Source organism: Pan troglodytes, chromosome 19, assembly GCF_028858775.2.
Source record: "Pan troglodytes isolate AG18354 chromosome 19, NHGRI_mPanTro3-v2.0_pri, whole genome shotgun sequence".
NCBI classification, from domain to species: domain Eukaryota; kingdom Metazoa; phylum Chordata; class Mammalia; order Primates; family Hominidae; genus Pan; species Pan troglodytes.
The window spans coordinates 60,973,376-60,988,188 of NC_072417.2; the positions used below are offsets into that span (position 1 = coordinate 60,973,376).

The 14,813-nt window shown below is 46.4% G+C and overlaps 1 protein-coding gene across 2 annotated transcripts in view; it reads right to left on the reverse strand.

The window, feature by feature from the left end:
• Window positions 1-1,543: 1,543 nt before the first annotated feature.
• USP43 (ubiquitin specific peptidase 43) overlaps window positions 1,544-14,813 on the reverse strand; it is an 87,876-nt gene continuing 74,606 nt past the window's right edge. For both annotated transcript variants that reach the window (XM_009432765.5, XM_511843.9), the window contains exon 15: window positions 1,544-3,279. In XM_009432765.5, the coding sequence (XP_009431040.1) occupies window positions 2,243-3,279 (1,037 nt within the window). In that variant the 3' untranslated portion in view covers window positions 1,544-2,242. The remainder of the gene's footprint in view (window positions 3,280-14,813) is intronic.

The window sequence follows — 14,813 nt, forward strand, 5'->3', positions numbered from 1 at the left end:
ATTTCCCATGCTCTGTTCTCACAGCCTTCTACTGGGTCCTTCTAGAGGGAGAAGTGACCTCAGGGAAGGGGATGCAAGGGTGCCTCAGGCATCCTTGTTGCCGACCCCAGATGGATATATATCCACCAGGGGTCAAGTGTAATTGCCTCTTCCTGAACCTCCACAGTTCAGAGCCTGGAGTGAATGTGTTACAGAGAACACTGCTAAGGCCTGGGACCCTCTCATGATATCCCAACAACCCAAGAGTATTCTAAAGGTTGAGTCCTTAGAAGAGAGAAGCCAGGGAGGTGCATGTCTGAGTTCCAACCCAATCTCTTGGAGGAGGAAGAAAGGGAGACTGAGCTTAGGAAGAGCATGGAAACTAAATGTGACAAATTCCTCTGAAGAGTCAACAGAGGAGAAAGAACCAGATAAAGCAGGAAGACTCCTAGACTCCTATTTACCCAAGAGGACTTGGACAACCATGTCTTCCACAGTGCCTAAGCGTACATCAGTGTAAGACTTGAAGAGAACATGGACTTCTTTTGCAATGCAAACACACAGGTTTACTGGTATACATATTGTCCTCTGGGGTCAGGTGGCTGGGTCTTCTTCCTTTCTCTATTATCTCAGTTCTACCTTCTAACTGTTGCTCTGATCAAAGGCAAGTTGTCTTTTTCACTGGGGTAAAAAATGGACTCCATTCCTCGTTTTTTTTTTTTTTTTTTTTTTTTTGAGATGGAATCTCGGTCTGTCGCCCAGGCTGGAGTGCAATGGCTCGATCTCGGCTTGCTGCAAACTCCGCCTCCTGGGTTCAAGCAATTCTGCTGCCTCAGCCTCCCGAGTAGCTGAGATTACAGGTGCACACCACCACGTCCAGCTAATTTTTGTTATTTTTAGTAGAGCAGGGTTTCGCCATGTTGGCCAGGCTGGTCTCAAACTCCTGACCTCAGGTGATCTGCCTTCCTCCGCCTGCCAAAGTGCTAGGATTACAGGCATGAGCCACCATGCCCAGCCCATTCTCCTTCTTAAGAGAAAAAAAATGTAGCAGAGACATGTCAATGAGTCATGCTATATGTATGAAGGACGACTTAATTCTTGGGATCAGGTGTCTTTTTTTTTTTTCTTTTTTTTTTTTGAGAACAAATGTTTCCCGTCAAAAAAGGAAGTATTTGCAGAAGAAGGACTGTTTAAGTACAGGTGACCTCAACTGTTGAGCCCCAGGCCTGGGGTCAGGCTTAGCAGCTTCTAAGTAAGAAATGATAGGATATTTGTAAGAGTCGCTACTGAGGAGTGTGCAGAGCTTTAGGAAACGGGACAGTCAACTAAGAGTCTGTCAGGCAGATGTGGAACTCACGTCTTTTCAAGTACAAGCCCTCCGGAGAGTGGCCTGAGGAAGCTTCCACTTCTTTAGAAAACAGCAAGTCGTTGGAACGAAAAGCACTTTTAGATTTTAGAAAGAACTCAAGTAACTACTTTCTGATAGCAATAGCAACGAACCAAGTTTACTCAGCAGAAATGAAACAAGGTCATTTATCAGACTTGAATAATTCAGACAGCCATGTGTGTTTCATGGACAGGATTTTATTAAAATTGTACATAGATCTCATATTTAAATTAAAAAATGAACTTTTTTCTAGTATCAAAATAGTTATTTTTAAAATACCTTGAAAAACTTTAATACAATTTTTAATATATTAAATATTCACCTGAACTCTCAGCCATTTATCTCCCATCTCTCTTTGCTAGAATCTTGCCTTACCGTCACTATCATTCTTTTGTTTTTTTTTTCTTTTTGGCATCTTTAATGCTTATCCCAGAAAAGCATTAAAAATAAAATATTTTTCTTTAAGTCCACAATTTAAAAAAAAAAAAGAAAGAAAAAGGAAAAGCCAGTGACAGTATTTGACATGACATTGAAGATTCTTATTAACCAGCCTCATCTTGTTTGCCCACATCCAAAACTCTTTAGTAAATATCAGTTCTTGCCCTGAAACTGGAAATACTGACCCAATAGCATCCTCTAGTGGCCAAACTGTAGCAAAGCACCCAATGATGCAGGAAGGTTTTCGACCTTGGGTTATATGGACATTGGGTGTTGGAAGTCTAGATATGGAGACCCCCCACCACACAAAAATTTTTTTTTTTTTTTAGAGATTACAAGACAATGGGTTTCCTGGAAACCCATTCTCAACACGAGCTGCCTACAGTTGCTTGGCAAAGTCCCAAGAATGCCAGCGTCACACAATACTGACACACTCCATCAAAAGCTGGACTCCGGTAAGGTTTTCTTTCGACCTAAAGAAAGAGTGTGATATTTGACCCTCTGAAAGGTGCCATAAGAAGCCTGTTCCCCTGGAACAGTCCTTTGTGACATGCCCAGTGCACTGCCTCTCGGGGCCCTGCTGGCTTTACGAGGGAGGCGGAGAGAGCTGGGGGCTGACCAGACATCCCTCTCGAGCCGGCTGCCCAGGCCCCTGGCCAGGCCCTCTGGGATCCTGAGGGCAGGAGGTGAGCCTGGAGCCTGCCCGTCCATGGCAGGGCTCAGCCCGCCACTCACCAGGGAGACGGGGGGCACCTGTGGAGAGACCTCTGCCCTCTCATTCCTCCTGTTCTCCTTCTTCCGAAACACGGACCTCAGAAGGGTGAGTGTCCCCTGCAGGGGTCTGTCTAGCTCAGAGGTGCCTCGGCGACTGTCTTTGCTGTTTCCAGAGAATCCCATATAGGGGGAGGGTGGGCTGCTTTTGCTTCCCATCTGGAAGCTCTCCTTCCAGTTCATGGCCTTCTGGCCCTCCGGTCGAGCTGGTTTCTCATGCTCCACTGAAGGCATCACAGTGAGAGGCAGGTCAAACTTTCTGGGAAGCTTGATGTCCTGCCCTGCATTTTCCTTGAGTTTCCTTGCTGTGTTTGGACCATCTGAGTTTCCAGGGGCCAGACAGTGGTTGGGTTGAGCCGAGGGACAGGGCACCCCGGCTGGACCTCTTTCAATGGCCTGCCCACCATCTTCGCTGTTAGCAAGAAGGGCGACGTTGGACCTCGGCGATGCTGACTTCTCATCCTCACCCGCAGTGCCCGTCAACAGCGACACAATGGACTGGCTCGTGGACCGAGGTCTTCGTCTGGATTCCAAGTACTCCACCAACTCGACGGAGGCACCTGGTGGTTTCTCCTTGGATCCAAAGGACCACCGCAGAGGCATGGTCTTGAATGGTCCCTGCTTGGCTCGGGAAGTGGTGGGTGCCTTCATGCTAATGCTTCTGCCTTTCACGCCCCGTACCAAACGCCTGGACTCCAACCCTCCTGAAAGAGACAGAGAGACTGTCAGTGTACAAGCCACCCTACAGCTGAAATGCCAGTCATCTAACGTTCACTGAGCACCTCTGATGTGGGAGGCACTGTGCTGGGCACTGGAGACACAGCAGTGAAGAAGCCACATAGGGTTCCTGCCTTTGGGGAACAGCAATGGTTTCACCCACTCTTCCTCAATATCCACTTACACGTTTGAAGCCACAGGGTAAGCCAGTGCCAAAGAAGGTATCTACATGCTGGGCAGCACAGACACCTGGCAAAGCTCAGTCTCACGGCATCTAGCCCTAAGAATGAACATCAGTTTCATCTATCTTTAAATATTCCTATGAAACGGAATGCCCAGCAAAAGTTCCTGCTTTTCTAGGTCATATTAGGTCCTTGTACCTTTCAAATGCAAGAATCTCAGATATCCTACCCTGGGCTAAAAAAGAAAAAAAAATGGAATTTAAAAAATATGGTGAAAACCACAATTACTTTTGCACCAACCTATACAACTTGTAAAAATATATACACGTGTATGTATTATGCATGCATGTGAAAACATACAAATAAGAATAGAGAAATAGATGCCAAAAACAAGGTGTGGATAGGGCCATGGCAGTGCTGTTTGTGATGGATTTTTTTTCTTAATTCTTTCCTATATCTCCACATTTCTAAAAGGAACATATGTACAACCAAGGTTGTGTATTTTTGCTTAAGAAATTCTCAGTCTTGGGAGGCTGAGGCAGGTGGGTCACAAGGTCAGGAGTTCGAGACCAGCCTGACCAACATGGTGAAACCCCATCTCTACTAAAATACAAAAATTAGCTGGGCGTGGTGGCACATGCCTATAATCCCAGCTACTCAGGAGGCTGAGGCAGGAGAATCACTTGAACCCGGGAGGTGGAGGTGGAGGTTGCAGTGAGCTGAGATCATGCCACTGCACTCCAGCCTGGGTGACAGAGCAAGACTCCGTCTCCAAAAAAAAAAAAAAAAGAAATTCTCAGTCATCAGTCACTGTACCATTAAAATGCCTTGTTTTACATGATGTCTGCAATCATTGAGAAAGAAATCTTCAGCTAAAACACACAATCCACCTGGCGCAACTGAAACACACAACCTACATGGCGCAAGGACAGTCACACACATTTGGAGAAAGGTTGCAGGGTGACCTCTGAAGTCTGCCCCACGGGTGGCCACTCTCACTGTGTCACTTCATCATAGTGTTTGAGGGTGCTATGGACTGAAGGTTTGTGTCCCCTGAGATTCATACATTGAAGCTCTAGTCTCCAAGGTGATGGTATAAGGGGGTGATGCCGCTGGGTGGTAATTAGGTCTTGAGGGTAGAGCCCTCGTGAATGGGATTAGTGCCCTTCTAAGAAGAGGTTGAAGAGCTACGCAGCTCTCTTCCTGCCATGTGAGGACACATGAAGCTGTCTGTAGCCGGGAAGAACCTCTCCAGGGCCCCATCATGCTGGCACCCTGATCTCAGACTTCCAGCCTGCAGGACTGTGGGGAAGAAATGTCTGTTGTGGATAAGCTGCCCAGGCGTGGTATTCTGTTCTAACAGCCTGAACGAACAATGAAACAGAGAAGCTCCAAAAGGGAGCAGAACTCCTGCCATAAAAAGCCCCCTGTCAGCGGCACAGCCAACACGATGTGTGACACAGAGAAGGGCCAGAGATTGTCAGGTGCACAGGTGAGAGCTCAGGAAAGGCAAAGGAATGAGGTGCAGGGGAGTGAATGCTGCAGGAATGCTGGGGAGGCAAGGTGCACATCGACCAAGCACCCCTGGAGAAATGGCTGGAGCAGGAAGAAGCAGAAAGCCCATGACCTCCAAAAGGAGTTAGAAAGCATCTCAAGGATGTGACTTTCCAGGTTTCTCATAAAGAATGTTTGATTGTTTCTTTCCTCAAAGCATTTCTTTAGATTAGCCAGTCATAGACACAATTTTACCCAAAATACTCTGTAATTTTGGTTTAGATTGACCTTATTAAATTCCCAGCCCTCGGCGGGTGGGAAGAAATGTTCTGGGGTCTGAGATGTGTGTGAAGTTTATTTCTTTTTTTCTCTTCCACAGCCCTGGGAAGGGCAGAAAGGGACGCTTTGTATTAGTAGGACAAAGCTGTGACTTTTAGCCTTTCAAAATGAGAGCATGTTGCCTGGAGCCCCGGCAGGTGGCGAGAGGAGTTGGCAGCTGCCCGAAATAGCAGTTCTTCCTTTCTTCCTGGTAGGAAAGGCTCTGAGGCCAGGGCTGACATCAACGCCTGAGCTACATTTCATGGGAACCACAGATGCCCACGGAACTCGTGTCTCCTCTTTCTCGAGATGGCAGTGAAAAAGCACCCCTGTTATCTTTATTCTCCTTCCATTTATTGGGCTAGGATAACAGGATCTGAGACAGTGATGGCTTTAATAAAATTGAGAAATAAACAGCATAAGAACAGAAGGAAATAAGAGGCCCCCACGCTCACATCACACTTCCTCTCTACAAAGTCACTTCCCGTCTAGGGTGGGTGCAAGTCCTGGTACCCCTCCCCTGGGGAGATGGACAAAACTTCTGGGATGCTGGGAGACAGATGCTGAACACAGTGGTGTTCAGAGACCCCTGGGCACTAACTCTGGTTCAACTCCCGCCCCACCCCACCCCAAGAAGATTCTGTTTCCAGCCAGTCTGAGCCTAGAGCCTTACACTGCATTAAAGACACAGGCCGTTAGGTTCTTCCTGAAGGTTATATAAACCCCACAGCATTCATAATGTGCTTCTTGGACCCCACAAGAGCCCCCTCCATGCAGATGGCACCAGTGCAGCTGACAGGCTCAGTCCCCTGACACCCTCTCCACACCGCAGCTCTGGAGCCAGCAGATGCTGCTTTGAGAACGGCCACATCTGTTCCTGTCCCTGTGTGGCCACCTTGATTTCTACATGACTTTTTTATTTTTGGCCAATGAAATATGCATCAATCCATACTCAGGTGTTTTGTGAACAGGGCTGGGGACCTCTTGGTGCCATGCTTAGTGACCCCCTGCCCCCCGCCACAGAACAAGACTTTTCCTAGTTGAGCACCTTCTGTCTCTTCAAGGGCTTCCATCATGCTTCATACATCTACCCGCTTACTCCTTCAAAAAATATTTAATAAGCACATACCATGTGCCAAGGACTGTCTTCAACACTTGGGATACCGTTGAAGGAAAAAGAATATGGTGCACCTGTCTTTATGAGGTTTGGCAAAAGCAAGAATACATGATACCATACAATGCTTCTTTTCTTTTCTTTCTTTCTTGAGACAGAGTCTCGCTCTTGTCCCCCAGGCTGCAGTCCAGTGGTGTGATCTTGGCTCACTGCAACCTCCACCTCCCGGGTTCAAGTGATTCTCCTGCCTCAGCCTCCCCAGTAGCTGGGATTACAGGCGTCCACCACCACGCCCGGCTAATTTTTGTATTTTTAGCAGAGACTGGGTTTCACCACGTTGGCCAGACTGGTCTTGAACTCCTGACCTCAGGTGATCCACCCGCCTCGACCTCCCAAAGTGCTGGGATTACAGGCGTGAGCCACCATGCTGGGCCCCATATGATGTTTCTTGAGCCGAGTACAATTACTTCACAGCCTGATGACCACTTCCGCGTGGAGGTCAGAGTGCAACCTGGGACAAGCCTACCCCCCAACTTTCCTCTGGTCCCCGTTAAGGTAAGAAAAAGCTACACCGATGAGTTGAAGCTTCTCCATCTCCAAGACTGAACCAGCAGGACGAAGCGGGGAAGAAAAAGGCTGGCTGTCACACCACCAGCCCCCGGGAGCCAAAGCTGCTGCCCTTTTCATCACTCCAAGAGCCACTGCCATACACGAGAGGGTGGGACAGAAAAGAAAACAGCAACACGCATGAGGGGGTCTCGCAGTCAGAGAAGAAGAATCACCAGAAGCATCAGAGCAGGCTGCTGATGAAACAGATGAAACGTGACAGCTTAAAATGATCAACAAACTTGCATCTCAAGGAAGATAATGAAAAAACAGGGACTGAAAAACGTGACTGACCAAGAGATAGAAACTATAAGGGAGGCCGGGCGCGGTGGCTCACGCCTGTAATCCCAGCACTTTGGGAGACCGAGGCGGGCGGATCACGAGGTCAGGAGTTCAAGACCAGCCTGACCAACATGGTGAAACCCCATCTCTACTAAAAATACAAAACCCCGTCTCTACTAAAAATACAAAAATTAGCCAGGTGTGGTGGTGCGCACCTGTAATCCCAGCTATTCGTGAGGCTGAGGCAGGAAAATCACTTGAACCCGGGAAGGGGAGGTTGCAGTGAGCCAAGATCGTACCACTGCACTCCAGCCTGGGCCACAGAGCGAAACTCCATCTCAAAAAAAAAAGAAAAGAAAAGAAAAAAAAGGGAGGGAGGGGAGGGGAGGGGAGGGGAGGGGAAGGGAAAGGAAGGGAAGGGAAAAGAGAAGAGAAAGAAACTACAAGGGAAAAGGCAGGAGACTCAGAAGATAGATCCAGGAGACTCAACAGCAAATCACAAAAACGTCAAAAGCAGGAGAGACAATCATTAAACAAAAACCAAAAGACATTTCTCTAAAGACAGGCCTGAGTCTGTAGAACAAAAGGCACCCCCAAGTTCTAGGTAAGGTTGAAGAACAAAAACCCGCACCTAGGCATATTCTGGGAGAATTTCTAAACTCCAAGGTCAAGGGGAGCATCTTAAAAGCTTCCCACCAGAAAAAAACAAGTGACTCTCCTGTAAACAAAAAAAGCCTGGGCTTCTCACCTGCAACCCTGGGGCCTGGGAGGCTGTGGGAAAACAGCTTCAGATGCCTGAGAGAAAAGGACTGCGACTCAAGAGTCGTGCAACCAGCCAAGCTGCCATTCACTCCCAAGTGAAAGGAAATATTTGTGGCTGGGCAAGGATTTTGAGAACATATCACACACACTCGAATGAACCAGACCCACCACCTCAAGATGGGGGGCGACAAAGAGGAGAAAAATAGTGGTGCACAGTGGACACTGCAATCCATGTACTGTCCACCACCCTACATGCAGGACAGACGGCTCAGAATGTGTCACATAAAGCTAAGTGCTGCGAGGGGAATTTTGATAAGTCTGGAATAGAAAGTACTAGGCCCTGTCAGCAAAATCTAACAGTTTGCAAAAGAGACCAGACGGGGCACATGAAAGTCTTTCAAAGCTCTCATTTTGGGGGGGAATGACAGGGAAAAGAGTGACAACAGATGTGTTATATATTTCTCATCTGATCGGGGGAAGGAGAGAAGACAGTGGTGAAAGAGAGCACCTTGCAGGAAATAACTGGCTTCTAAATACTGGGATAGAGAAAGTAGCAATTAACAAATTGCTACTTTGTGACCTGAGCGGCAAAACTTCCCAATGAACCAGGAAACAAAGCGCGACTCGCTCGCATCAGCAACAATAAGGAAAGGAAAAGAAGAAACAGTCATATAAAATCTTTAAAAACGAAATGAACAAAATCAAGTTCACAGCTGTTACATTAAGTCGGCATGGACTGAAGGCTCCAATTATAAGACGGCCTCTGAAGTTTTGGTAAAAAGAAAACAAAAAACCCAACACCAGGCTGTTTACCAGAAACCACTTAAAACTAACTCAAAAGTAAAGGTTCCTAAAGCCCAAGAGAGGGGCAAAATGATAGCAGGCAAATGCGAAAGAGAGAAGGCAAAAAGAAAGAAGAAAAGGGTGGGATTATTAAACTTGGACAAAGTAGAATTTAAGGTTGAAAACATTAAGCAGGGATAAAGAGCCACATTATAATAATAAAAAGCACAATTTATAAAAGAGATCTAACAGTCATAAACCTGTAGACACCTAGTAACAAAGCAGCTAACAAGATAAAGCGAAAATTATTAAAATGCAAGGATTACTTGATTAAAGGTACAGCTAGGCTGGGCACAGTGGCTCACGCCTGTAATCCCAGCACTGTGGGAGGCCGAGGCAGGTGGATCACCTGAGGAGTTTGAGACCAGCTTGGCCAACATGATGAAACCCTATCTGTACTAAAAATACAAAAAAAAAAAAAAAAAAAATTAGCTGGGTGTGGTGGCAGGCACCTGTCACCTGTAATCCCAGCTACTGGGGAGGCTGAGGCAGGACAATCGCTTGAACCTGGGAGGTGGAGATTGCAGCGAGCCGAGATCGCACCATTGCACTCCAGCCTGGGCAACAAGAGCGAAACTCGGTCTCAAAAAAAAAAAAAAAAAAAAAAAAAAAAAAATATATATATATATATATATATAGCTATACAGGAAGGTTTCATTATATTTCCTTCCTGCCAGGAGTCCCAGAGAAGGTACATTTAAAGACATAGGGGACTTGAATAGCCAATGAACTCACCTAATTTAATAGTTATGATATAAAGCTCACATCCCTCAAATAGACAGTATACATTAGTTTATACATGCACAGAGCATTTACAAAATAGTAATCATGTACTTGACCACAAAAAGGGACTAATGTGTGACCTTGTGGCGCAATGGTAGCACGTCTGACTCCATAAAGGGAATAATTTTTGAAAACCACATTCTTGGATCACAATCCACAAAAATCAAAGAAGAAAGTTGACCAAAATAATCTGAAAGAGTTGAGACTTCCAGATAACTTCTAGATCAAAGAAGACATCAAAACCGAAATGAAATACTATCTGGAAAGTGCTGAAAAAGAGAAAAACAAAACCTTTGAGGCCCAATAAAAGCCATAGAGGAAACTTATCATCAGAAGCACCCATACTGAGAAGCTGTGAAAGCTTAACTTTCAGGGCACCTTATTACCAAGGGGTCTCTGGGAAGGACTCCTAGCCATTTTTTTTACATGGTCATGGTTGTATAAAAATTGCAAAAGTAAGATGTTGTAATATTCTTTTTCTTCTGGAACCTTCCCCCACACCCACCTCAATTATGTAAGTTGCAGTCTCCAAAACACTTGGATCCGTTCATTTTGGTTTAAGATTCCTTCATTATTATGATGATCATAACCAGGGCTACCAGAAAGGTGGTGTTCTCAAGCTGTCAGCATTTCTATACAGAGAGCTGCTGGCGCTTTGCAGTGGTGACTTTTTACTGAGCGGGACTGCTCCTGGGCATTGCAGGACACTTAGCATCTTTGCGCCCCACCCGGGGAATAAATGCCAGTAGTCACCTCTATTAATTTTGACAGTCAAAAAAACCCGGCTGGGTGTGGTGGCTCACACCTGTAATCCCAGCACTGTGGGAGGCTGAGGTGGGCAGATCACCTGAGGTCGGGAGTTCAAGACCAGCCTGACCAACACAGAGAAACCCTGTCTCTACTAAAAATACAAAATTAGCCGGGCGTGGTGGTGCATGCCTGTAATCCCAGCTACTTGGGAGGCTGAGGCAGGAGAATTGCTTGAACCTGGGAGGCAGAGGTTGCAGTGAGCAGAGATTGCGCCACTGCACTCCAGCCTGGGCAACAAGAGTGAAACACCATCTCAAAAAACAAAAAACACCCTCTCCTACATATTTGCATATTTGGAAGGAGAGGTGGTACCAACCACTATTTGAAAACTGATATGCTAGATTTTCGTCTTGCCCAGGTTTAGTAAGAATTAAAAAAAAAAAAAAAAAAAAAAGCTGGATTTTTCTTTTCTTTCTTTTTTTTTTTTTTTTTTTTTGAGATGGAGTCTCACTCTGTCGCCCAGGCTGGAGTGCAGTGGCACAATCTCGGCTCACTGCAACCTCCACCTTGCAGGTTTAAGCGATTCTCCTGCCTCAGCCTCCCAGGTAGCTGGGACTACAGGCACACACCACCATGCCCAACTAATTTTTGCGTTTTTAGTAGAGACGGGGTTTCACCACATTGGCCAAGCTATTGAGAAACTCCTGACCTCAAGTGATCTGCCTGCCTCGGCTTCCTAGTCTTTCTTTTTTTTTGAGACAGGGTCTCACTCTGTCACCCAGGCTGGAGCACAGTGGTGCGATCAAGGCTCAGTGCAACCTCCACTTCTTGGGCTCAAGTGATTCTCCAGCCTCAGCCTCCTGAGTAGCTGGGATCACAGTCATGTGCCATCATGCCCAGCTAATTTTTGTATTTTTAGTAGAGACAGGGTTTTGCCATGTGGACCAGGCTGGTCTCGAGCTCCTAGCCTCAGGTGATCCACCTGCCTCGGCCTCCCAAAGTGCTGGGATTACAGGCATGAGCCACCACGTCCAGCAAACGCTGGATTTTTCAACCGTCTCAGAACTTCTAAAACAGCTTTCAAAATCTGTCACTATTTTAGTCAAACCCCAAGAGGGAAAGCTCCCTTAGGAAGCAAGGCTCTTGCAGTCTCTCTCCATGTGAAAGCGACTCTAATCTGGAATGTATGTCTACAGAGCCTGAGAGCCAAGACCTGGCACCCAGAGGGAACGGGTCTATTTCAGCCCCACCACTTTCTAGGGGTGAGCTTTACAACTAGGTGTGACTGGTTGCTTCACACCGAATCTCAGATATCCCCTTGGTAGGGCTATAAGGTCACCTCTCCCAAGGGTTTTGAGGACTGAATTAGAGAATGCGAGTAAAATGCCTGCAAGGGTCTGCAGGACAGTTATCATCCCTCCCCCAGGCCTCTCAGGGGTCTCTGAGGAGTTTTTCTAGAGCTGTGCCTCACATCTGTCTGAATACCATGTGAAAAACTTGGACCATCCTTTGAAATCGCCTCCTCCTGGGAGGATATCAAGCACATTTCTCCTTGGGAGAACTGAGAAATGGCCTGAGGTACTTTGCCGTTAAACAGAGCTGGGATGAACTTTTGAGCTTATCATAGGCAATGCTGACAGGGATGAATGAGCTTGAGAAAGAATATCTTTCTTGTTGTAGAGACTTTTTTTTGGACACGGAGTTTCACTCTTGTTGCCCAGGCTGGAGCGCAATGGTGCGATCTCAGCTTACTGCAACCTCCACCTACTGGGTTCAAGTGATTCTCCTGCCTCAGCCTCCCGAGTAGCTGGGATTACAGGCATGAGCCACGGTGCCCGGCCATAGACACTATTTTAAATGTGCAATCATGAAAATATAAGGGGAAAAGAAATGTCCAGCCAGGACAAGTCAAAACATACTGCATGAAATAGTATGCCTGCACAGAAACGGATTCTTTTTTTCTTTTTCTTTTTTTTGAGACGGAGTTTTGCTCTTGTTGCCCAGACTGGAGTGCAATGGCACGATCTCAGCTCACCACAACCTCCGTCTCCCGGGTTCAAGCAATTCTCCTGCCTCAGCCTCCTGAGTAGCTGGGATTACAGGCATGCACCACCATGCCCGGCTAATTTTGTATTTTTAGTAGAGATGGAGTTTCTCTATGTTGGTCAGGCTGGTCTCGAACTCCTGACCTCAGATGATCTGCCCACCTTGGCCTCCCAAAGTGCTGGGATTACAGGTGTGAGCCACTGCTCCCGGACCAGAAACGTATTCTAAGGAAATCAGACAACTCCAAGATGCACAGACATGCTATAAGTGTCATGTCTACTCATGAAATTTTGGCAGCCCAAATGCCACACGCTGGGGAAGGAATTAACTGAACTCTGACACATAAATCACTGTAAACCAGAGGGGTGGACCCAATGAGAATCTAAAACCACTTGTAGCTTTAAGATCCTATCATCATCTCTATTCACTCACAAATATGTAACCAGAGTCTGGTACCTGCCTGGTATAGTAAATCTTTGCAGCATCACGGATAGGCTCTTAATAACCTGAACTTGAACTTGAAGCAAAACAACATATAACTAAACCAATTTTCCCATAGACTAATTGATATAAATAATAGTTAAGCTCCTACAGCATATTTCTCGTCCCAAAAGCATCGCCAAACTTCTAAATAAAGACCCAAACACTTCTACTATTAAACATTAAAATAAATGTGAGCTACGGCTGGGCGCGGTGGCTCACACCTGTAATCCCAGCACTTTGGGAGGCCAAGGCGGGCAGATCACGAGATGAAGAGATCGAGACCATCCTGGCCAACATGGTGAAACCCCCATCTCCACTAAAAATACAAAAATTAGCTGGGTGTGGTGGTGCGCGCCTGTAGTCCCAGCTACTTGGGAGTCTGAGGCAGGAGATTCGCTTGAACCCGGGAGGCGGAGGTTGCAGTGAGCTGAGATCGCGCCATTGCACTTCAGCCTGGCAACAGAACAAGACTCCGCCTCAAAAAAAAAAAATGTGAGCTATACATACATTTAACAAAAGTAACGAGTAAGATAATTATTTGCCCACTTATTCCAGCTCAGGATCATGAATGGCAGGAACCAGCCCTGGATAGGCCCCCTCCCATTTCAGGGAGACTCGCACTCACACTGAGACCGTGCAGACAATCAGATCACCTAATGGTATATCTTTAGGATGTGGGAGGAAACTGGAGCACCCAGAGAAAACCCACGCAGACATGGGGAGAATGAGCAAACTGCATTCTCCAGTAGTCCCAGCCAGGAATCAACTATTTTTTCTCATCAACATTATAGCAAAATGACCGCTGAACAAAATGACATTTTTAAAGGCCTGCTATATTGCATTGGGTACTTGGATACAAATGATGACATAAAGTATAAAGAAATAAGCAGCTGATGAATATACACACACACCACACACACACACTGTGCCCACGCAATTCCACTCCTAGGTATACACCCAACAGAAATGCAGACGTGCGGACACCAAGGACAGGATCAAAAATGTTCATAACAGGACTACTGGTAATGGCTGCAAACCAGAAACAACTCTGAAACCGAACCGCAATACAAAATGTAAACATGTAAACTATTCTGACAATGTAAGGACTTTTTTTTTTTTTTTTTTTTGAGAGGGAGTCTCGCTCTGTTGCCCAGGCTGGAGTGCAGTGGCACCATCTTAGCTCACTGCAACCTCCACCTCCTGGGTTCAAGTGATTCTCCTTCCTGGGTTCAAGTGATTCTCCTGCCTCAGCCTCCTGAGTAGCTCAGATTACAGGTGCCCGCCACCATGTCCAGCTAATTTTTGTATTTTTAGTAGAGACGGGGTTTCACCATGTTGGTCAGGCTGGTCTCAAACTCCTGACCTCAGGTGATCCGCCCACCTCGGCCTCCCAAAGTGCTGGGATTACAGGCATGTGCCACCGCACCTGGCTCAATGTAAGAAATTTTAATAAGGGAAATGGGGAGATTTGTCAAGTAGCAGACATTGCAGATAGCTTCATGACAAAACTTGCATTGGATTTTTGGAGAATCCATAAATAACTCAAGAAACCATAAATCTGTAACAACTCAGGGTGCTCCCCTTGATGACCAGGCCAGATTTCTCCAGGTCAGACCACAAGGCTAGCCTCCACAACAGATTCCAGCCCATGAATGAACCTGCAGAAAGGAAGAGGTAGTTCCCCCACCTCACCCTGCACCCCCTCTTCTTCAAACCCCTGTGTTTGCTTTTTTATTGACAATTGTCAACAGACAACAGTTCGCTCTCTCTCTCATAAGTAAATTTCTGTGCAGAGAACTATATATCTCCAAGCTGTTTTTTATTTAAAACAGTCATGATTGAGAGAGATACAAGGCAG